The sequence below is a fragment of the Perca fluviatilis genome, chromosome 7 (genome assembly GCF_010015445.1).
Source record: "Perca fluviatilis chromosome 7, GENO_Pfluv_1.0, whole genome shotgun sequence".
NCBI classification, from domain to species: domain Eukaryota; kingdom Metazoa; phylum Chordata; class Actinopteri; order Perciformes; family Percidae; genus Perca; species Perca fluviatilis.
This window is the reverse complement of record NC_053118.1, coordinates 22,132,715-22,154,702: the sequence shown is the minus strand read 5'-3', so window position 1 is coordinate 22,154,702 and position 21,988 is coordinate 22,132,715. Positions and strand designations below refer to the sequence as shown.

The window sequence follows — 21,988 nt, the reverse complement described above, 5'->3', positions numbered from 1 at the left end:
AGTAAGCGACGTAACCAAACACTTAGTCTTTTTACATTTCAACATGTCAAAGAATCTGCAGGTTGTCAATCTCCATCCTCTTCTTAGCGTTACTCTTTGAAAGCCAAACCATATCAGGTGAAAAAAACTTAACAAAGATGCTGAATTTAACATAGTATCTTACTGAAATAAATAATACCAGTGACACTAAACTTTAGACCAGTGGTTCTCAACCTTTTCGAGTCACAACCCCCCAGAATAGTAAGGTTGGTGTTCACGACCCCTGACCCCCCAGAGCTGCAAAGTGGTGTAAACAGCTGTTTCTACAAACATCCCCCTGAGTGATTTTTGTGAATGTTCTGATTAATACATGTAAACAAATAATGCTTTGCTTTAAAACTTTAGTACGTAACCTTTTGATATTAATGAACATTCAAGCCATTGCCAAATGCTACAAAGCTAATTTCTGGCGTTTTTCCATTACATGGTACGTGCTCGCCTCGCCTCGAGTCTACTCGCCTTTTTTGGTTTTCCATTACGAAAAAAAGTCCCTGGTACCTGCTAACAGGTACTTTTTTTAGTATCACCTCCGTCGAGGTTCCAAGCGAGCTGAAGTGACACCAAAAGGTGATGTGAAAACCTGCAGACTCCTGATTGGTCAGAGAGAATCGTCACTAATCATTGCGTCCATCATTGCTAGCGACAGATGGGGGTGTCCTGAACAAACACGCCATTTTTAAATAGTTTAGCCAGTTTTTTGTTTTGAAACAAAATTTGTCTTCTGGCCGTGGCAACAGCCACATACCGAGAGTCAAAAACAACACACCTTCGACGTTCTGTGTGTGTGTCGCGTTAGGTCATGGCAGTTTCCTGCGGCGTCGCTATGACAACCAGCCACGCTTGCCTCAGGCATGAGGCGTTACTAAATCTGCAACGGAAAATGGAAGACGGGGCACCGCGGCCGAGTCGAGCTGAGTAGAGTAGAGTAGAGCTGGTACTAGCAGAGCGCCACAAGACTATCAGCTCCACACAACTCAGTGTTTCAGTATGACAGAAGAATGGGTCGACCTGTGACTTTCCCGCCCAGAAGCTCAATTGAAGATAATGACCTCTTCTGAAGAGTCCATCATGTTTTTTTAATCCTCCGTGTCCTCCTCGGCTACTAGCAACTGCGTGGTGGAGGAGGAGGAGGAGGATGTGGTGCGGCGGTGCGTGGTCAAGGAAGGCTTGTATCATGTGGACGTGCCGACAGTTTTGTTGTCATTACTTAGAATTCCTCATGGGGGAGACAGAAACTATGCACTATAGCTTTAATGACAATTTAGTTTTATCAGCTTGCACCTAGCCTTGTCCAATGTGCATCAGGCTCTGTGGACTTGGGATGCGTTTGTGGCTTTTTCTCTCCCCCTGACCCGCCTTCAGACCCCTTTCTGTGTTCCAGGACCTCCTGATTTATAAATGAAGCTCTGAATATAACACATGAAATGTACCAAACTCGCACAGTAATGTAAAAACCATTCCCCAGTCTAGAATGGTATTTCATGTTTTTCTCTCCAAACATCTGGCGACCCCCAGAAATGATCTCGCAACCCCCTTGGGGGTCCCGACCCCCAGGTTGAGAACCACTGCTTTAGTCAGGATGAGAGAGAGAGAGAGAGAGAGAGAGAGAGAGAGAGAGAGAGAGAGAGAGAGAGAGAAAGAGCTGAGCGCAGGTGGGGAGATCAGACAATCGACCACTTCAGACACGGTCCAGTAAACAGACAAGAATCTTGGGAAATGCATTCAGCTTTAAGGATTGCAATTCTCTCAATTCAAGGGTCAACACATTCAATTAAGCCTCCTTTTACACACTCACTAAGGTCTGTTGAAGCTCATTAATCACCCAAAAATGGCTTCTGTGAAGAGCACCATCATTATTACAAGCACTCTTAGCAAAGAGCCACTGATGTATATGACTCTTTACTTGCCTGATAATAAAGAATACTGTTGATATTCTCATTACGAGCTAAATAGGAGTTAGGGCTGGTGCATCTCAGGTAATACATGACAGTGGAACACAGGTCTTTGCTTTGAGCATCATTATCTTACATGTGTTTTTGCAGAAATTAGCCATATTATGATATACTGCTATATATTGATTTTGGAAAATATTCTTATTACTATTATGATGATAATCAACCATCACTAATAAAAGGGCTCATTCTGTAAAACCTAGAAGCAACTGACCATGTATTATGTTTCGGATAAAGTAAGAAATTCAGAAATGTCCTTCTAAATGAGTTATAATGCAATTAAGCTATTTAGATTTAATGAATAAGGTAATAACATCAGAATATTGCACTGAACAATGATTAATATTTAATGCCAGCATGTAGTTAATGATGGAATAACCTGTTTATTTGTCAGCCTGAAGTCACTATTGCGTCATCAGATAATCATGTTATACCTTATTACATTATTCTAGGAATGAGAACTTTAACTGGGCTCATTTAAAGGGACATTGCAGAATTACATTACACTGCAGCTCTGTGATCAGTTGCTACAGAGTCTTTATTGAAAATGCACACAGTTATCTCCATATGTTGATGAAGTGTGCAAGCTGCCGTTTTTCCCCTAAGAAATCCTCTTCCGAATTAACCTGAATATAGAGTGCATGAGTGGTTCAACAGTACAGCGAAGTACCAGCTACAGAGATAAATAGTGCAGCCAAGTGGAAAGGCCTTTGGAATTACAGGCCTATTATAAATCCTCTGGGAGCTCTCAGAAACAAAGTAATCAGGGCCTGCAAGAGAGCAGAAAGGAGGAGAAGGACCCCTGCTGTCTCTTATGGGTAATGCATGGTAAAAATACTGTGTGCTCCACATCACTGCTGCTCTACAATGGCCCTCAAAACATTTGCATGGAGTGTTCACATAATACTATAAATACATATAAGTTTGCATGGCTTTGCACGCGGCACATGCCATTTGATGATGCAGTACATAATCACACTCAAAAATGAATGTAAACTAGGCACAGGCTAGCTCCAGTATTATGCCCAATATGTTCTTCTTAAGTTACATTGCCCACATTTGGAGGAGTTAATACTGTTGGATAAAGTGCAACAGTAGTCTAAAGTTTAACATTGTTTCCGGCTCGTGTCAAATCATCACAGCGGTGTCTCTGAATGACAAAAAGTATCTAACAATCCTACAAAATCTCCGCTTTCCCTTCTCTCAGAGGCAACGCTACAATGTTACTAGTTTTCTTTAATCAATGCAAATTGATCGGCAAACAGATGGAAATTCATGTATGTGACGCAATCCAGCTGTGACTTACATTCTGAGGGCCTCACTCTGGTTGGCCCCTTGAATTTTGCACACATAGTTAACATGCACAAACACACTTGCACGCTAACAACGGGCCAAAAAGACAAAGAAGACACTACTGCTCTGATCCGTAAATGGAGAAACTAATTGTCTTCCTGTGGTCAACCTTCAGTATCACTGATCAGTGTTATCTGTGTTCCCCATTACGAGCACTAACAGCTTCCTCTTCCCTTTGTTAGTCCAGCAGTATTTCCTTTTAGACTTCAGCTTTCTCTTCCCAGTAGGACTACTCCCGAGGCTCAAAACTTCCTCATGTACAAGTCACATTCCATTTCAAGTCCCTGCCAATAAGAAGAAGGCTTGCAATAATCCATGACTTGACAGAGCTCTGCTTAATGAATGATTATGGTGCGCTGGATTCAAGAGTTCTGGTTTATGTGTTTGTAGCTTGTTATGCTTCGATTTATTCGAGTTGGTTTGCATGTATCGGGGGGTGGGGGTAGCTTCTCAGGTTGTAGCTGATGGAGTGTAAATGATGACCATGTAGTTAGTAGCTGAGTGTTGCTGGGTCTGGGGCTAGATGAGGGCCGAACTGAGCTGAGTCGGTGACGACTGTGTCTAGTTAAGAGGTAACAATCTCCCTTCCTAGGTGCCTCCATCCCTTCTGTGCCTCAGCAGCTGGAAAATATTCTGAAACAGACACAGCAATCAGGAGGAAGACACACAAATTCCGAGACAGAAAACAGAGTAATTTACCCAGGCTATTACTTAATCATAGACCGGACAGAGGCAGGCAAAGCCTTACCTTGCCACACATACCATCTTTACTGCAGTTCTTATTGTCCTTGTCTGTAGCCTCTTCTTCCACCTGTAGAAACACAGATATTGTAGGTATAAGTGAAGGATGCAAATAATTGGCTTGTAACAGAGCAGGTTAGTCTGTTCGTAAGTGGTAGTCCATACCTCCTTCCTCCACTTCAGCTCACAGAAGACTCTCTCGAAGCACTCGTGCATGTAGTTAAACTGAACATTGGCCATGCACAGCAAATACAAAGAGAGAAACAGAGACTTAGATTTCAAAAGACAAATAAGATTGATGTTGATAAGGTTTACATATTTTCCTCATAAGGAATAGTTTGATATTTTGCAAAAATATGTTATTTGCTTTCTGTTAAGAAAATACCAGCACCTGCCGAGCTCACTGATTAACATGTTATATCTACATTTAATCTGCACAAAAACGGAAGCGCAAAAAGGAAATTTGCAGTTTTAGGGGGAGTTATCTGCCAGATTATTTCTGGGCTGGAACCTTGAACTTCCTGAAGTCTCCACTGGTTGCCTGGCAACTGCTCACAGCCAAGAAATAGTGTAACCACCCAACATTTTGTTTTTTGTATGGATAAAACAATCACTTCTACTTTAACAATTTGGTATGCTCTTCTAAAGTTGTGTCTTACAACTCTGTGCTGCATAGTTTGTGTCTGTCTTGTCATATCACCATTCTAACTTGTACTGCATCTTTTAACATTTTATCAAGATCTCCAACATGATTGTTGCATTTTATTTATGTCTCATTGCTTATTGCTGCTCTGCATGTTTGCATGTGTGAAAAATTTCTATAATCAGAATTGCTTGGCTGTTTTATTGCTTCGTATTGCCTGCTATCACGGCTACATGTACTGCATGTGGCTATTGTTGATGTACTGTATTACTGTACTAATATTTTGCTGCTTCCTGTTGCTCTCTATGGCTTCTGCACGGTCTTGTTTATTTTGTTGCTGTTGTTTATATGTCTGTCTATACATTTCAACCCGTACTAATGTCTTGCTGTTTCCTTTTGCTCGGGTCTGAAAACATCTCGCCAAAGGACAACAAAGTTGAATATTAGCCAGATGGCTAAGACTGGCACATTTACAGTGATGTTGATTAATGTGCGTTGTCCAGTCAAAATGCTAAGCTACGTTAGCCGTCTGCTCGCCATAGCTTCATATTTACTATACAGACATGAGGGTGGTAATGAATTCATACCTGACTCTCCGTACAAAGCGAATAAGCATGTTTCCCAAATCGTCAAACTATTCCTTTAAATTATAGTTTATATTTAATCAAGACATTTGTATTCTTCTTAATTACAAAGTAAGGCAGGTTCTGAAGGCATGCTACAGGAATTTAAATACTGTACAAGCTGTTATGAATGATGCAGGTGAGAAAGATAGTCAGGAAACTGCTTATCTAAGTCGTTATTCTCTAAAACGTTGAACAGGGGATGACCTACATTTCATTTAGATAATCATATTTTCCCCATGAGTAATAGTTCCAAAATTCCAAAACTTCAGGGGTTTTTTTGCATGTAGGGGCTATATTTTTACTAGACTACTTTGGGTACATGTGTAATAATGTGTGTGTGATACTCACATAGGGTGTAAATATCTTGACCCATCGTGGTTTCTTCTCTCCTCGTGCATATTCAAAGCAAAAGGCCATGCCCTCTTCATCCGTGTCCCACCTCTGCATCTCGCCCCAGTCAAATGCAATCACCTGGTTCTGGAACAACACTGAGGCTTTAGTTCACTCACTCCATTATACATACAACATATGTTTATACACACACTAACAAACATTTGCCCTTGCCTCGAGCATCCCTTCCTCGGTGCAGGCGTGCAGCTTGAAGTGGTGAATGCTGATGGCTGTGATGACGTGGCCTTTACGTCGGGAGTCGCAGGAACAATGGGGGAATATGATCTCATTGTAGCCCTCACAACCCCTTAACAAACTCAGATACTAAGAAAGAAGAGGCAGAGGAGACAAGATAGTGCTTTTTACCATATTACAGCATGTAGTTCTGCAACTGACTGAAGTTTAGATGCAGGATACACCTTCTGATGTTTAACTCTATCCAAGCTGTATTTGCCAAAAATCTGAGAACAGTCAGAATTTTAGGTATTCTCAGCAGCCCAACTGATCTGAAAATAGGGTGCGAATTTATTTATTAGGGCGTAGTAAAAAGAGTATTCATAATATATTGTTTTTCTATCATCATCGCAATATACACATCGCGAAGGGCAGCAACATATCGCGAAGACACTCAGAGATTTTTTGTGTTAGTTGAAAGAAAATATCAGTAGCAAACTGCACTTTTTTTTTCCAAGATAATTTTTTGGGCATTTAGGCCTTTATTGTGACAGCTTAGATCCGTGACAGCTTAGACCCGTGACTTCTGCGTCGAGGACTGAGCCTCTATATATGGGCGCTCGCTCTACCACTAGGCCACCCAGGCACTGCAAACTGCACTTTTAAATGTAACTGTCATTCTTTTTTTAGTGGTGCTTTTTATTCAATTCAATGTTCAATGTGTTCAATAAAACAATGTTGGACATTATTTCCTTTTAGAATACTGAAAGCAGAAGAAATGCAGAACTGAGTACACTTTAATATCTGTTTATCTATCGCAAGTAATATTGTTATCATGTAACGCATATTTTCTTCATATCGTGCAGCCTTAATATTTACCTGATGGGGCAGGTATCATTTCTCTAAAAAGGGGCTAATGTATTTATGTTTTCAGACAGTGGAAAAACTCACTTGCTTTGTCTATTCCTCTCCAGTCAGAGCTACACTCTCATGCTGTACCTATCCACCTGGTTATATCACACACAGTTAAGGGAGACTGAACAGGTGGGAGAGTTAGGGGATGACATAAGCCACACTGTACTGTATTGATTAACTCTATATGTCTCTTTCTGTGTAAGTTATTCAGGAACAGTAGTAGAGTAGTCTGTCCATATGTGAGAGACTGACCATGGACATCTTCTTCTGCTCAGCCAGCTTCTGCAGCTGGTAGGACTTTTGCTCTGCTTTAATGAAGCCTTTTTTCACATCATCCACAGCCTGCAAAGACAGGGCCAAATAAGGGACACTGTTAAAAAACACAAAAAAAAAACACATTCATAAACACACCACAAAGAAACAGAGAGACATATGCACACACCTGGTGAAAGAAGTAGTTGACAGCAAGCTGGTTGTCATTGAGCAGAATCTCCTCTTCTGTAGTAAAGAGCCACTTCCGCAGGGTGAGGCAGGTTCCTGGGATGGCTGAGGTATAGTTCTGTACATACAGTTTGTGGGGGAACTCGTTGGGGGCAAGCTTACGCACTAAAGAAGAAAGAGAGAAAAAAGGGAAAGAAGTTGAGTGATATACCATTCTTTTGTGGCAAGAAAAGAATGTTCAAAAAGTGTTGCTCTGTCTTTGTTTGTTTAAAGCTGAAATCTATTATCTTTCTGCATGTTAAACCCTCAGGAAAGATAACAGAGCATTTAGTGTCAAATATGTTAGATACTAGATGTTCTGCTTGATAGGGGTGCACGATTCAGATATTAAAATATATTCGATATTGATTTTTAGGCTCAAGATTCGATTCAAAATCGATTTTCGATTCAAAAAACGATTCACAGTATGTAAATGTAGTTACTTTTCCCATGTGATTGCAGTAGACATACAATAAAAAATATATATATATTATGAATCGATTTTTGGAATTCTATGAATCGATTTTGAATCGGTAGAGCTTGAATCGCGATTTTAATATTAATCGGTTTTTTTGCACACCCCTACTGCTTGATGCTCTCATCTTGTTGCAGTAAAAAAAGAAAAGAAAATCAACTGACTAACTGATAACTAGTATTGCAACCATTTTATCTACTGACTCTTGTCTCCAAACAGGATCAACATTTCTTTTACATCAATTGTAAATATTACAAGTTTCATGGTGCCCAGAGGATGAATACTACTGACTTTGATGATACCTTGACTTTTCCTCTAGCAACACCAGCAGGTCTAAATATGTTTTGTATTTGTCCAATACTTTGGCTTTTGACCATCTACCTGTTAAACTAATGACATTCCCATCAGCCTCAGCTGTAGTTCATGTTTAATGCTAATTACAAAATGCTAGCATGCTTACACAAAACTATGATGTGTTAGCACAGAGGTGCTAGCATGGCTGTAGACTCTCAGTCTTGTTAAATTCCGCTTTGCCGCTAAAGCTTTTTTTAAATTTAAAATTGAGATACTGACAAGCAAGAGGTGAGAACAGAGGTTTTATAGTGAAAGCAAGACACAACACCAAGAGGTGATCTAACAGATGACAGGATTCAGCTTCTCAGGCAGACTAAAGTCCAATAGTGTTGACATAACCAAAGGGCAAATTGATCTACACCTTAAAGCAGCCAACAGATGTGTATCTGACATACCCTTGTACCACACTAGCCCTGAGAAAGTGAGGACCAGTTGAAGTGACTCATGCACAAGGGCGCTCATGTATTTATTTTAGATTACTTTAAAAAAGGTTGGCTGTTGAGGAACCGTAACACTCATTAGGCAATACTGGCTACACATAAATAATCAGTGGTTTAAAGAAAGATGGGAACCATTTTCAGTGTAGAAAAGTAGGATACACACAAAAATGTAAAGCTCAATTACATGTTCTGACTAACCAAAGGTGTGGTTGATGACCTCAAACAGAGCAAAGTAGCTGGCTGTTACACTATCCATCCCTAGTTTCATAACCACAGCCTGAAAGAGAAAAAGAGACGAATGAGAGAGGGTAAAAAAAGGAAATAGAAAGAGTAAAACATTGCGGGATGACTGAAATGAGGTTATGGTTATAATGGTTATTCAGGACTGTGTATGTGTTTACCTGGTAGACCTGGTCTGTAGTAGAGTTTTTGCGAACTCTGACGGTGAGCGTGGTTTTGTCGGGCATGGCTATTCTCAACTCCACATCTGACACGCCATTGTAGTTCTAGGTCGCGAGAAGGAGAGACAAACGGCACGGTGAGTCACAGGCAGACGACCACAAAAAGAAGCAATCATGTATGTTTTTATTTTGTTTGACCTCATCTGATTCAGAAAGGAACTCCTGCATGATGTCACTTTCTCCAATTACCCGTACAGAGCACACTGCGGACAAGAGACAAAATATGCAATACAATAGACGGTATAGTTATGTACTCTGGAGTGGACAGTATTTCTCCCAGATCTTTCTACGTGCTTTCCCCCATTACTTTACTTTACAAATCCCAGAGATGATTACTATCATTACAACATTCTGACTTCACAAAACGTTTTTTTTAGAAATCCTACATCTCCTTCTTTCTCCCTCACCTTTTTCCAGGTATTCTTCCAAGCCTCTGCGTCGTGCATCCAGCTGCTGCTCCGACAGGGAAAAGGGCCATTTCCCAGGTAGCTTGGGGAAGGTAAAGTTGGCAAACTCCCGCTTCAGGTTTTGGTGTAGGATTACAAACTCACGGTAACGCTTGGAGCACAGCTGCCTGCCTGCCATGTACACATTAAATACCTAAGGAGGGAGAGTGCAGAGAATAATGAAAATAAATGTCCTAACCCAATGAATGGAGTTAAAAATCCTATCCTCCATGCCTCCAAATTCAAACTCATCATCTCAATTAGCCATCTATGATTTCATCCACAAGTGCACCCACCACAAACTTTTCTTGATTGAGCTCAGTGTGTTTGTAACTTGGCACAGAGATGGGGACGGCCTGCTTGTCGGAGTAGTCATAGCAGGACTGGGCTGAAATGTCGTCTCCAGGATCCAGGCAGTCGGCCTCCTGGGGCGGGACGGACAGCACGGCCAGCACTAGCTCCCTCTCTCCAGCCCGGATCAGGTCCACCACCTGCTTGTGGGTCGCTCCCTCTACATTTACACCATTACTATTGAGAACATGGAGGACGAGATGTAGATAGTTGTTGAGTTTATTTTTTATTCATGCAGAGCATTTTCTTATATACTACAATAAATACTATCTTGCTTAGTCTATTTATTTTTCTAAGAGTTCTACTTGCATTGTTTGTCAATGGCACATTCTGTACTGGACTTAATTATCCTAAAAGGTTTTACATATCCAGGAGTAAAAATACAAGAAATATCTCACAACATAAATCAATCAAATATATCAAATATTAATACAAACTACAGCTTCAAAAATAAACATAGACTTGTTATAAAGTGAGTCAGGTGAAACAGCTTCTGTTCATGTGTGGCAGCGTGACAGAGGCATTGTCATCACTCTGGGCTCACATCTTTTCCATCAGGAATAAGACCTTTGGTTTATGTAATTAGCACAGCTGAGCATGAGCAGCACTGGGTGTGTGCCCTTTGGCTGGCATGTGTCAGAGGCATGACACAGTGCTGATGACAGCGCTGATGCGTCCTGACCTATAGTTAACTTTACTCACAACAGCCACAGAATCTCTTCTTAAAGCTCTCAGCATTGCCTCTAGCTGTTTCTGACGCTATTAATAACAAAAAAAACAAATAAAAGCATGATTTATAAACCATGTCAGAATGAAATTCAGGCTTTGTGCTTATGTAATGGACTTTTGCAATTTAAATAGTTAAAAATATGAGCATGGAAGCATAAGTTGGCCTCACTTCTACTTGAACATTTACCAAAAACAGAAACAGACAGACGATAGAACTGCCTCAAATGTCACTTGTTTTGTCTTTTACATAGCCAGAATGCAACCCAGTCAATACCTTGGGGAATATCTTGATCACTATTTGTGTGGCAGTAAAAGCTGGCTATGATCTTCTAATACTATGGAGTTTTGCAGAATAGGTTGATGTTAAAATTAGAATATGTTAAATTATACTTTTTTTATACTTCTCAGACTGCCTAACCATGACCAGAAATGGCCAACATTCCTTAATAGCATTTAGGGGTGTAACTGTATGCAAAAGGTTTGTTTGCTAATCCTACTTTTAAAATGATCTTTCAAGCATTCCCATTTTGTATACAAACATGCCTAACTCATATCTAGAGAGGCCAACAAACGTGTTGTCATCTCTTCCTCATGAGACCTACGGAGGCGGTCAATGTTCAATGAACCCAATTGGCAGTGGCAAGAGATAGGAAGCCAGTGAGGGATCACATTCATGTCACTGGTGAAATCAGCCGGCAAAAACCTTATTCTTCAGAAGTATCATGTGTTACTACTGCCTCCCCAGGTCAACGGTGAAGTTAGCACTGTCACAAGGACAACAGTGCATAGGTGAATGGAAAGGTAGAAAATTAGGAAACTGAGGAAATACGAACTGTAATCTTGATAATACACATACTCAAAACAAGGCACTTCATCACATTGATGCAGAATTGCTGTAAATCCAATACTGCCATTAATTTGCACAACGTTTATATGCAACATAGAACTTGTGACTTACAGCTGATCTGTTATGTCAACCATCGTGTCATGCCATGGCTTACGTTGACAGGGTGACACACAGCTAAAGCTCTCTAATACCTAATAATTCAATGTTAGACACATGAACGTGCAAGCGAGTCAAGGAAGGCCATCGGAGCTGGGGCGCACATAGCAAATCTGAACGATCATTATGTAGGTAGGTAGAAATAAACAAAGACTGATAGGGGAGACAAGTAAGAACAAATGTCTCCTACAACACAAAATACAGACTAAGCATTTTGGCAGCGCTTTCATTCTAGCAGCTTTATGACTATATAATAAGCACATGATGTAGTGGGCCTTTGCACTTGCACCAGAAGCACTTCTAAGCATCATAAATAGTTTTAAGAGACATTTCCCAGTGTGTCATATCTTCAGTTCTTCTGTCGTTATGATTCAAGGTGATTTGAGCTGCAAAGATGAATTGATTAATCAATAAGTTGTCAACTATTAAATTAATCGTCAACTATTTTGATAATTGATTAGGCCTAATCAGTTTGAGTCATTTTTATGAGAAAAAAAAAGAAAAAAAAAAAAGGTAAAAATTATCTTATTTTCTGTTTCTTAAATTTTCAACTAAATATCTTTGAGTCATGGACAAAACAAGCCATTTGCAGACGTCGTCTTGGTTTTTGGAAAACACAGATCGACATTTTTCACCATTTTATAGAATAAACAGCTATTCGATTAACCGAGAAAATAATCAACAGATTACTCGACAATGAAAAATAATCGTTAGTTGCAGCCTAAAGGTAATAGTTTATTTATTTTGCTGCTGAAGAGTAGTTTTCTATTTTGTACTCTATGCATGAACACTTACACTTATGCACAAGCAAAGATGCAGCCATACACACTCTAAAACTCAAAGCTAAATCTGCCACAATAACATACATAGTTGTACATTGTCCATATTTAATGCTGGTCTCTAGACTTTATCCTTGCACTATTGGACCTATTTGCACTACCACCATGACACACACTCTCATAGAGCACCTTACCATACATACTGAGTCACAGGGTCAGTCCCTGCAAGCGTCTCATGCGTATACATCCCTTAGTACATTCATGTGGATTTTTTATTTTATTTTTATTTAATATATTTTATTTTATTGTCCATGCTATTCATGTGGATTTTATTTTTTATCATCCTGTTTGTGAGGTATGTGAATGTTGTGTGTGATGTCTGTAAGCTACTGGGACCTTGAATTTCCCCTTGGGAATCAATAAAGTATCTATCTATCTATCTATCTTATCTATCTATCTATCTATCTATCTATCTATCTATCTATCTATCTACACTGCACAGCTTAAAGAGAGAAGTGTTCAGTGTTTAAGATTATACATAGCCTTTATCATCAAGCAGGAGGCTGAAAATAATGTGTAGCATGATAGATTATTCTGCATCAAAGGCTCAGAAACAGGAGTTGTTTGTACATGTGCAAAGAAGTATTGATTGCATAGAGAATAGCAGAGGCTATATACCACTGCAGCTAGTATGCAGGCACTTCACTGTGTGCATACTTCATTATTGTGTCCATACTGTGCCTTGACAGGAAGTCAAAAAGGCTCCATGCACCAAAATCAAATATTCAGTTATCCAACAATAATTGTGTAAAGATCTAGTCATAATTAGTCTTATCTCCTGCATGGGAGACACTGAATAATAAAAGCATTATTAGTTGAACACTGAGGCAGCTTACATTAGTGCAAAGGGTAGGCATTGACATGAACACAAATATGAAATTAATCACAAAGAATAAAGCCAATAATCAGAGGACTATATTGACCAAAGTAACTGATACATTGGTGAAATAAATGGGTTAGCAGGCCGTCCTTTTTGTATACAATATACAAAAATGCACATACATACATACATCCACATGCTTGCACACAATCACATAGAAAAATTGGGGTCAACAAACTGCCAGGTTACTGCAGGCCATCCATTAAGAAAGCAGTGTGCAAAAGCCAGCCAATGAGATCCTGAATTTTAAGAGAGCTAAGCCAATCAGAATTGAACTGGAAGCATCCCTCACTTTCTGCATCACCTTTTTCCACACAAACAGACACACTGAAGCGCCAGTACTGATGCTGAGCTGTGTGCCGCTGCGTGTTCCTCGCCATAGCAACAGAGCCTAACATCAGCAAGCAATCTCCACGCATACTAACGTGCCAGTGAGGACAACCACCTCTATCCTACATGCAGCAGCACACTGATGGTAACATCAAAGCCATGTGTGGTTAACTGACCAAATTCAATTATGCTGATGATAACGATTTGCCTTGTTTTAACCTTCAATAGATACCAGTGTGCCATAGAGAAATAGTAGGTTACACACTTAATCTGGCTCCAATGATATGAATGTGTACTAGGGGTGATTTGAGACATGGTGTGGATGAGTGGAATAGGCTCCCACGTGACGGGAATTCCTAATAATCCCTGGCTCTTTTCTCTCTGACACACAGACACTCCTTTCATTAGGATGAAGAGATATTCTGCCCAGCCAAACCACTATTATAGTGCACGCACACACAGACTTCTTGGTGGCCAACACTGGTCCCAGTAAAAAGACAGTGAATCATGCTCAAAGGTCCTGCTTGCCTCAATTTCCATTGACAATCACTATGAGATGAAAGACTCATTTGAATTTTAATCATAATATGCTTTTGGTTAAGCTAAGACAGTAACCACTTACACCTCAAGAATCCTGTCCCCTTTCGAAATACCGGCTCTGTCGGCGGCACCTCCCGGTAGGACAGCACTAACGTGCTGCAGGGGAGCGTACAGTTCTCCGTTAATGCTCCGTAGTTGCCCGCCTTCACTAACTTGTCCCCGAACATTGAAACCATAGCCCGAGTCAGACTTCACTATTCGAACTAGCCGTGGGCCTGAAGTAACGGTGGTTGTCGTCTGGCAGCTGCCGCCGGTGACCGGTGTAACGTTACTGCTACCGGAGCCGTTACGAGAAGAAGGGTGAGGCAACGGAGGGACCGATGAACAAATTCCTTGTCCCTCGATGTCCGACATTTTTCTATACACTTTGTATCATCCACTCCAATTCAGCTAACAATAACTATCCTGCAAACATTAGCTTGTAGTAGCAGGCTAATCAGCTTGGCTAGCTAACTGACCGAGATCATCGGAAAAAGCCGACAGAGTCCGATGATTCGCGAGACCGCCACAGGATGCGTTCCATGTGGGTCACTTCAGACTCCTTTTTTGAGGGTGTGTCGGTGAGTATGCTGGGTAGGCCCTGTTTATGGGTAGGCCACATAATTGTATCCAGACAAGTTGTGAGTCAGTTAGTGTTATTTCCAGGCTAAAATAGCAGTGTACCGTAATAAACAAGTCTGACTGTAGCCAGTGGTTCCCAATCTGTAGATCCCAATCTGTAGATCCCTCATGGACCCACATAAAAGTCTCAGGGGTTTAACTTTTCACTAATTATTTTTTATAATTAATAATTAATATAATTATAAGTTTTCGATAGTTTAACATATTCGGTTTTCTAAACGTCCTTTAAATGAAAGGACAGAATCTTTGTTTGGACTATACTCACAACTCATAAAACCATAATCTGTGATTATGGGTCATTAGTAGGCTAGGCATGATGATGAGTAGACCATTCTTATTGCCAAGGGATAGAGACTGGACTGGAAGCAATATTACTAAAGCTAATCTACTTGTCTTGATCAACAGAAAATTAATCACATATTTTGATAATTTTATGTAATTGTTTTATGATATATTACCATAAATGTCAAACATGTTTTTTAAGTCCAGCTTTTAGTTCATGAAATATATAAAAGGCAGACTATGTTTTTAAAGATTATTTTAAGGCATTTCTGCCTGTGGAGAGAGGGTCATCTGCCTGAGTTTGCACAATATCTGTATTTAATTTAGGAACAGACACAAAATCATAAAACGTGACAACATTTATTTTTGTTTCTTTATTAGTCACCAATTATGTAATTAACATCAGTGAAAACACACTCAAAGTCAGCATCTTTCAAGTCCCTTAAGCCAACATAATAACCCATCTTTGATTTATCTGTGTTTAACCAAGTTTTCCTTTTCTGAACATGTGATAATGACATGTACTGTACATTTTATAGATGTGACTGTAATAAGTTGGATTACTCAGTTTTTTTTATTTGGGACAAATTGAAGAAGGCACCGAAGTTCTGAGGCAATGTGGCCAATACTTATTTCGAAGTGCTTATCACAGTGATGGCTGCTACAAAAGTGACATACTCCTCGAAAGAAACAACGCCATCACCGTCATTATCCAACATGCCGAAGAATTTGTCCATTTCAACTTTGCTTTGTGGCTAAAGAAAGAGAAACAGTAGGAGTTATAAGTAAACGTATAAAAAAAATATGTCAAACAGGCATTCACAGCTCTCTGTTGCAATAGTGCTATATCTTTATATGTACTTACTCCTGCCCCAGAAAACTCTATGCGGAGCAGTTCAGCAAGTTCTTTCTTGGTCAAAGTGTCTTTGTCTCCTTCTTTTCCAGCGTACTTGTCGAAGATAGCCCTGAGGAGATCCATTGCCTGCATGAGCTGTGACATGGTGGCTGGAACGAGAACATATTGTTGACTGTGTAGTTCAATGTTTATTTATTTATTAATGTATTAAATTTACATGGCTGGCAATATGTGGTAACGTTTCATGCCACATTTAAACACATGGGTCGGACTCCACTGCGTTAAAACATCAAATTAAGAGGAGTTGGATGAGCAGCTTGTTAAAACCATGAATGTTAATTCCAAAGACACACTTCCACATTTGTCTCATGAATATAACTGATTTTTTTTTAAGAAAAAAGTCAGTTCAAGCTGTTATTCTGATTTTCCTTTTTTCCTAAATCTTGCTCTGCTGTTGCCTTGTCGTCTTTTTCAATCCATAAGGGGAAAAAAAAACTTCATTTCTAGTGACCATTGGTTTTAAACAAGATACATGATCAAGTATGGGTGGTGAAACAGAAAAGCAAATTGGCAATGGTGTGACAGGCAAGTCTCTGAACGTTTTTAAAACAATTCAAGGCATCAAAAATGCTATGCTGACTTCCAGCATAGTCTTCATGCCAACTCACTTAACTGGCAGTTTCTTCTCAACAGCTTTGGCTCGATACTGCCATACTTTGTCCTCACTCACAAATTTTCTATCTATATATTCCTCTCAGTTTTCCTACCCTACTGCATGTCTGTAGAACTTTTAAAACAACTTTTCATTGTTTTTCCCAGAATTCTTGGTAACTTGAATTTACTGAATTCCCACTAACGATTGTCGCTATTATAATAGTCAAATTATATAATTGTTATAATCTTTCCATAGATTTACATGTAAGTCCTATTCAGACATAGCACTCCACACAGTACACCGACCACACCCAGAAGCTTACTCATGCATCTCATGCCACATCATATCAAGTATCAACTATTTAGATAAACTAAATGCTAAATCACTAATGCTGTATTTCAAAAAAAGATAAAACATATTTCCACTTACCAAATTTGTATGAGAACTTGCGTAGGTAGATAGGGTGCAAGAGAGGGGTTTGAGAAGAGAGCACGGACACAAATGTATTTAAATAGAGGTTGACACACCCTCTTTCCAAGCCTTGCCCCTCTTAATATCTTTTTTTCTTTTTTCCTTTTTTCTTCGCTCCAGAAAAACAAGCAACAGCGCTGGGGTGTACTTTTTCTTGCTTTCCCTCTGAAAAAAGCCTCCTTTCATACCAATAATACTAGTTTGGGAAAGGTACAAGTCATATTTGAATATTAGGATGCAAATAGATGCATGTCGTGTAGTAAGTAATGGTGGTCAATATAATCTCCTTCAGTCCGCAGGATAAGTCAACATCAAATCCTCCATTCATAACCTGCAAGGACAGGTAATGCCCAGGTATAGTAACATTTAATTCACAACAAGGCTCCTCGAGTTATTGAAGTAACACCAACTTGAAAAGGAAAATACCAATTGGAAAAGGAATCCCCCTTTATTTTCTTGTTTAAATCTGTACTCTTAAGTTGTAAATGTAGTCTTTTATTTTAGGGGAGAATGACATGCAGCAAAGGGCCGCAGGGCGGAGTCAAACCTGTGGCTGCTGCGTCAAGGAGTAAACCTCTATATATGGGCGCCTGCTCTACCAGGTGAGCTACCCAGGCGCCCATTTAGATCTATTTCAATTAATGTATGCGTTGTTTGTTTTGATTATCTATTTTCCAGTCAAATGTCACTTACTGAATTACTTTTCAACTATATGAAGACCTCCATGCAAGAGCCTCACTAACACATTTATGTGCCAATAATTAAACACTAAATGGGACCATTGTAATTTTGGTATACTTGTATTACATGTATGAAGTATGAAAGTAGGCCTACATTTACTTGTTATGGAGTAGGCTATTCTTCCTAACCTGACGATTTGTTGTCGTTAGGTGCCCTTAATAGGTTAGTCCAGCAAAGACTCCTGTTTTGTCCTTCTTCAGCTGTGAGCTGACAGCTGTGAGGCCATCTTTTTGTAGATTTTTCACAGGCTGAATTAATGCATAAAGTCCTTCCCCTTTGGTAAATACTGTTCATCTGGCATAGACACTTCAGGGTAAACTATCTAAACACAAGGTGCACGGTGCTGCATAAGCATCTGACGAACGAACAAGTGCAGGAAGATTACATAGTATCTTAGTTTTATTGAGATGGAATGAGCTGCTTATAAGGTTAGGAGATGTATTTTAAACAGACTATGTAAGCTACTACTGTCTTCAAGTCATACTTAAAGCCTTTTACGAATCACATACAACTGTTTGCCTCTCCCTCATTGTTTTTTTCTGTTCTTTCTGTAAAGCGCCCAAACATGTAACACATAATAGTGTACGTGGGATGGGTCCCTGAATGAGGAGCTAGGAGACATTTTAGTTCACGTTATATAAAAAGCCAGATTATGTTCTTAAAGATAATTTTTAAGACATTTCTGCTGTAGATGCGGAGAGAGGGTCATTAGCCTGAGTTTGCACAATATCTATGTTTTATTTAGGAACACACACACAATGTGTATTTTTGGTTTCTTTATTGTTACTTATGACATTAAAAAAATCTGTGAAACACACTCAAAGTCAGCAACTTTCAAGTCCCTTCAGCCAACAACCCATCTATGATCTGTGTGTATTTAACCAAGTTTTCCTTTTCAGAACATGTGATAATGGCATGCATATTTTACAGATGTGACTGTAATAAATTGGATTACACATTAGTTTTTATTTAGTGCACATTAAGTATGACACCAAAGTTCTAAGGCAATGTTCAAATACTTATTTCTAAGAGGAAAGCATCACAGTGATGGCTGCCACAAAAGTGACATACTCCTCGAAAGAAATAACACCATCACCGTCATTATCCAGCATGCCGAAGAATTTGTCCACTTCAGCTTTGCTTTGGGACTAAAGAAAGAGAAACAGGAGTTGTAAATAGATTGTAAAACAAAAAAAAATATGCCAAAGAGCCATTCACAGCTCTCTGTTGCAATAGTGCTAGATCTTTTCGACTTACTTTTGGCTCACCAAGCTCTGTGCGGAGCAGTTCAGCAAGTTCTTTCTTGGTCAAGGTGTCTTTGTCTCCTTCTTTTCCAGCATACTTGTCGAAGATAGCCCTGAGGACATCCATTGCCTGCATAAGCTGTGACATGGTGGCTGGGACGAGAACATATTGTTGACTGTGTAGTTCAATGTTTATTTATTTATTTATTAACGTGTTCATTTTACATGGCTGGCAATATGTGGTAACGTTTCATGCCACATTTAAACACATGGTTCAGACTCTACTGCGTTAGAACATCAAATTAAGAGGAGTTGGATGAGCAGCTTGTTAAGACCATGAATGTTACTGCCAAAGACACACTTGCTCATTTATCTCATAAATAGAAGTGACTACAATTCAAATTTTCCTTTTCGCATAAGTCTTGCTCTATTTTTGCCTTGTCAACTTTTCTCTCCCTGAGAGCTACATTTCTAGTGACTATTGGTTTTACACAAGAGACACGATCAAGTATAGGTGGTGCTAGGGCTGGGCGATATATCGATATAAGATATATATCGATATATTTTTAAATGCGATACGGAATTAGACCATATCGCATATATCGATATAGTTCAAATTTGATCTTTGCTCCAAGCAAGCTGCTGACCTGGAGCTCTCTGCACTGCTCCCCGCGCCCCCGCCCCCGCCCCTCCTTTTGGATTGGCCTATTTATATTATAGGCTATTTTTATTTAAGATATATTTTTATTTAAATATGCACCTTATGGAGCTTTGATTTAAAAAGGTACTTCTGTTATACAGTATTTATGTTTACATTTTATTGTTATTTGAACAGCTGAGCATTTAATCATGAACCAGGTGAAGAAACCTGTTTATTATTTATTCATTTGATTTTGCAACTGTTTCTATAAAACTACTTGTGACATGTCATATTTGGCTTTGACTTTGACTGAACATTTGCTCTCACTTTGTGGAAAACAATATCAGGATATATATCGTATATCGATATTCAGCCTAGATATATCGGGATATGACTTTTGGGTGGTGCAAAAGAAAAGCAAATCGGCAGTTTGGTGCAAGGTTATTATAGTTTTGAATTTTCAAATAGTTTTTATTTTATTTTAGTTTTGACTTTTCAAATTCAGTTTAGTTTTAGGTAGTTATTTTTTGTTTTACAGTAGTTTCAGTTTGTTTTTGTAAGGGACAGGTATAATGTCTCAGTGTCCGATGTGAAGCACAGCAGCATGTCCTGGAATGTCAATATTAAGTCTGTTTAAGTTCTGTAAGAAAAACTAAAACTGCATTCATTTTTATTCTATTTTTATTATTTTTTAAACCTGGCAATATACAGTAGTTTCATTTAGTTTATATAAGGTTTTATTTTTTATTTAGTTTCAGTTTGCTAAAAATATTTTTAACTGCTTATCTTTGTTTAAGTTAAGGTTATCCTGGTTTGGTGTGACAAGCAAGTCTGTAAAAAAACAATTCAAGGCATCTAAAACCTGTAGAGACAGAGCACATTTAAGTCCTGCCCACACCGGAGGGGAAAACAATTAATTTCTCTCCATTGACTTTGTATCGTATGAAGGGGCCTCTCTGTCAATTCCATCTGCTAGCAAACAACAGCAAAAATGGCTTAACCCTTGTAATGTGTTAGAAAGCTGCAAAAAATGTTTGTGTTAGTGGTATGTATTAAGAGTTTAGATTCTCTGGCCGAGCCCGAACTTGACCCGGGTCGGGCCGATATTTCCCACCTCTATCCTTGTGCCGGGCTGGGCCGCGGCCCTTGATTAAGCATTTGTGTTTTTTAATCATTACTTTATTAGCCTAATTGGGTGGGGAGAAAGCTATCCCATTATCAAAAATATTATATATATTTTTAGGCCTAAGTAACAAATGTGTACAAAGTTGCACAAGTTAGGCTACAAAGTTACAAAACGCAACACGCGTCAAGCGCAGCGTCTATCCACTCTATCCATAGACAGTTAAAACAATGGACAAAGCGACGCCGTACCGTTCCACGGAAACCAGTAAAGTCTATTAGAAGCACCTTTTGGGTGTTGGCTGAGCGTTACTGCGCAGCCTCAAAGTGAGCTTGAAGACGTAGATGTGACGTGAGCAACGTGTATGAAAGTTGTAAGTCTTCTGGTAGCTGTGCCAAGAGAAATCTCAATCATTCCCAATCTTGCAGAGACGGAGGTATATGTAAGGAGATAACATAGGCACAGGCTAATTATTGCTAACTAAAATGCTAGTTAACATTAGTAATTAAACCTAAACAGCTAATGCAAGTCGAAACTGCCTGCGAGCTTCTCCTGACTATACGGTAATTTGTCTACTGTGCGACAGAAAGTCACGTGGTTATGACCCAATCGTTAGCCTATTTTTACAAAAACGCCTTCTACGGAGCCATAACGTGAGATACATGGTAATGGAGCCTTTTATACATAGTCGTGTTTCTTCTTGGTAACTTTAATTTACTGAATTTCCACCAATTGTATTGGTCACGATTATAATAGTTAAATTATAATTGTTATAATCTTTCTATAGATTAAAATATAAATCTTATTTAAACGTAGCACTAAGCACAGTAGGCTACACCCCACACGGAAGCTCATTCATGCTCATTCATGCACCACATCATGCTACGTATCAGGTATTAGCTATTGAGATAAAATGAATGCAAAATGATTAATGCTGTATTTCAGATAGGATTTTTAAAACATATTTCCACATGCCACATCATATCAGGTATCAACTATTTAGATAAACTAAATGCTAAATCACTAATGCTGTATTTCAAAAAAAGATAAAACATATTTCCACCTACCAAATTTGTATGAGAACTTGTGTAGGTATGGAAGAGAGGACACAAATGTATTTAAATAGAGGTTGAC

At 39.1% G+C, this 21,988-nt stretch overlaps 3 protein-coding genes across 4 annotated transcripts; all 3 read right to left on the bottom strand.

The window, feature by feature from the left end:
• Positions 1-769: 769 nt before the first annotated feature.
• On the bottom strand, positions 770-14,923 carry snx27b (sorting nexin 27b). 2 transcript variants are annotated; one of them, XM_039806904.1, is made up of 13 exons: positions 14,244-14,923; positions 9,786-10,017; positions 9,451-9,643; positions 9,182-9,246; positions 8,984-9,088; positions 8,781-8,859; positions 7,276-7,439; positions 7,086-7,175; positions 5,919-6,068; positions 5,703-5,831; positions 4,251-4,310; positions 4,093-4,155; positions 770-3,977 (listed from the first exon to the last, which is right to left on the bottom strand). In XM_039806904.1, the coding sequence occupies exons 1-13, from the start codon at positions 14,573-14,575 to the stop codon at positions 3,933-3,935; spliced, it is 1,707 nt and encodes a 568-aa protein (XP_039662838.1). In that variant the 5' UTR covers positions 14,576-14,923; the 3' UTR covers positions 770-3,932. The 2 variants fall into 2 exon arrangements, with proteins under 2 accessions (XP_039662838.1, XP_039662837.1); XM_039806903.1 differs by having other exon boundaries at positions 4,107-4,155; positions 14,244-14,575.
• A 556-nt stretch (positions 14,924-15,479) lies between these two features.
• On the bottom strand, positions 15,480-17,156 carry LOC120561537 (ictacalcin-like). The gene is made up of 3 exons (XM_039804664.1): positions 17,065-17,156; positions 15,990-16,129; positions 15,480-15,879 (listed from the first exon to the last, which is right to left on the bottom strand). The coding sequence occupies exons 2-3, from the start codon at positions 16,122-16,124 to the stop codon at positions 15,754-15,756; spliced, it is 261 nt and encodes an 86-aa protein (XP_039660598.1). The 5' UTR covers positions 16,125-16,129; positions 17,065-17,156; the 3' UTR covers positions 15,480-15,753.
• Positions 17,157-18,608: 1,452 nt separating this feature from the next.
• LOC120561539 (ictacalcin-like) lies at positions 18,609-21,988 on the bottom strand. The gene is made up of 3 exons (XM_039804665.1): positions 21,922-21,988; positions 19,105-19,244; positions 18,609-18,995 (listed from the first exon to the last, which is right to left on the bottom strand). The coding sequence occupies exons 2-3, from the start codon at positions 19,237-19,239 to the stop codon at positions 18,873-18,875; spliced, it is 258 nt and encodes an 85-aa protein (XP_039660599.1). The 5' UTR covers positions 19,240-19,244; positions 21,922-21,988; the 3' UTR covers positions 18,609-18,872.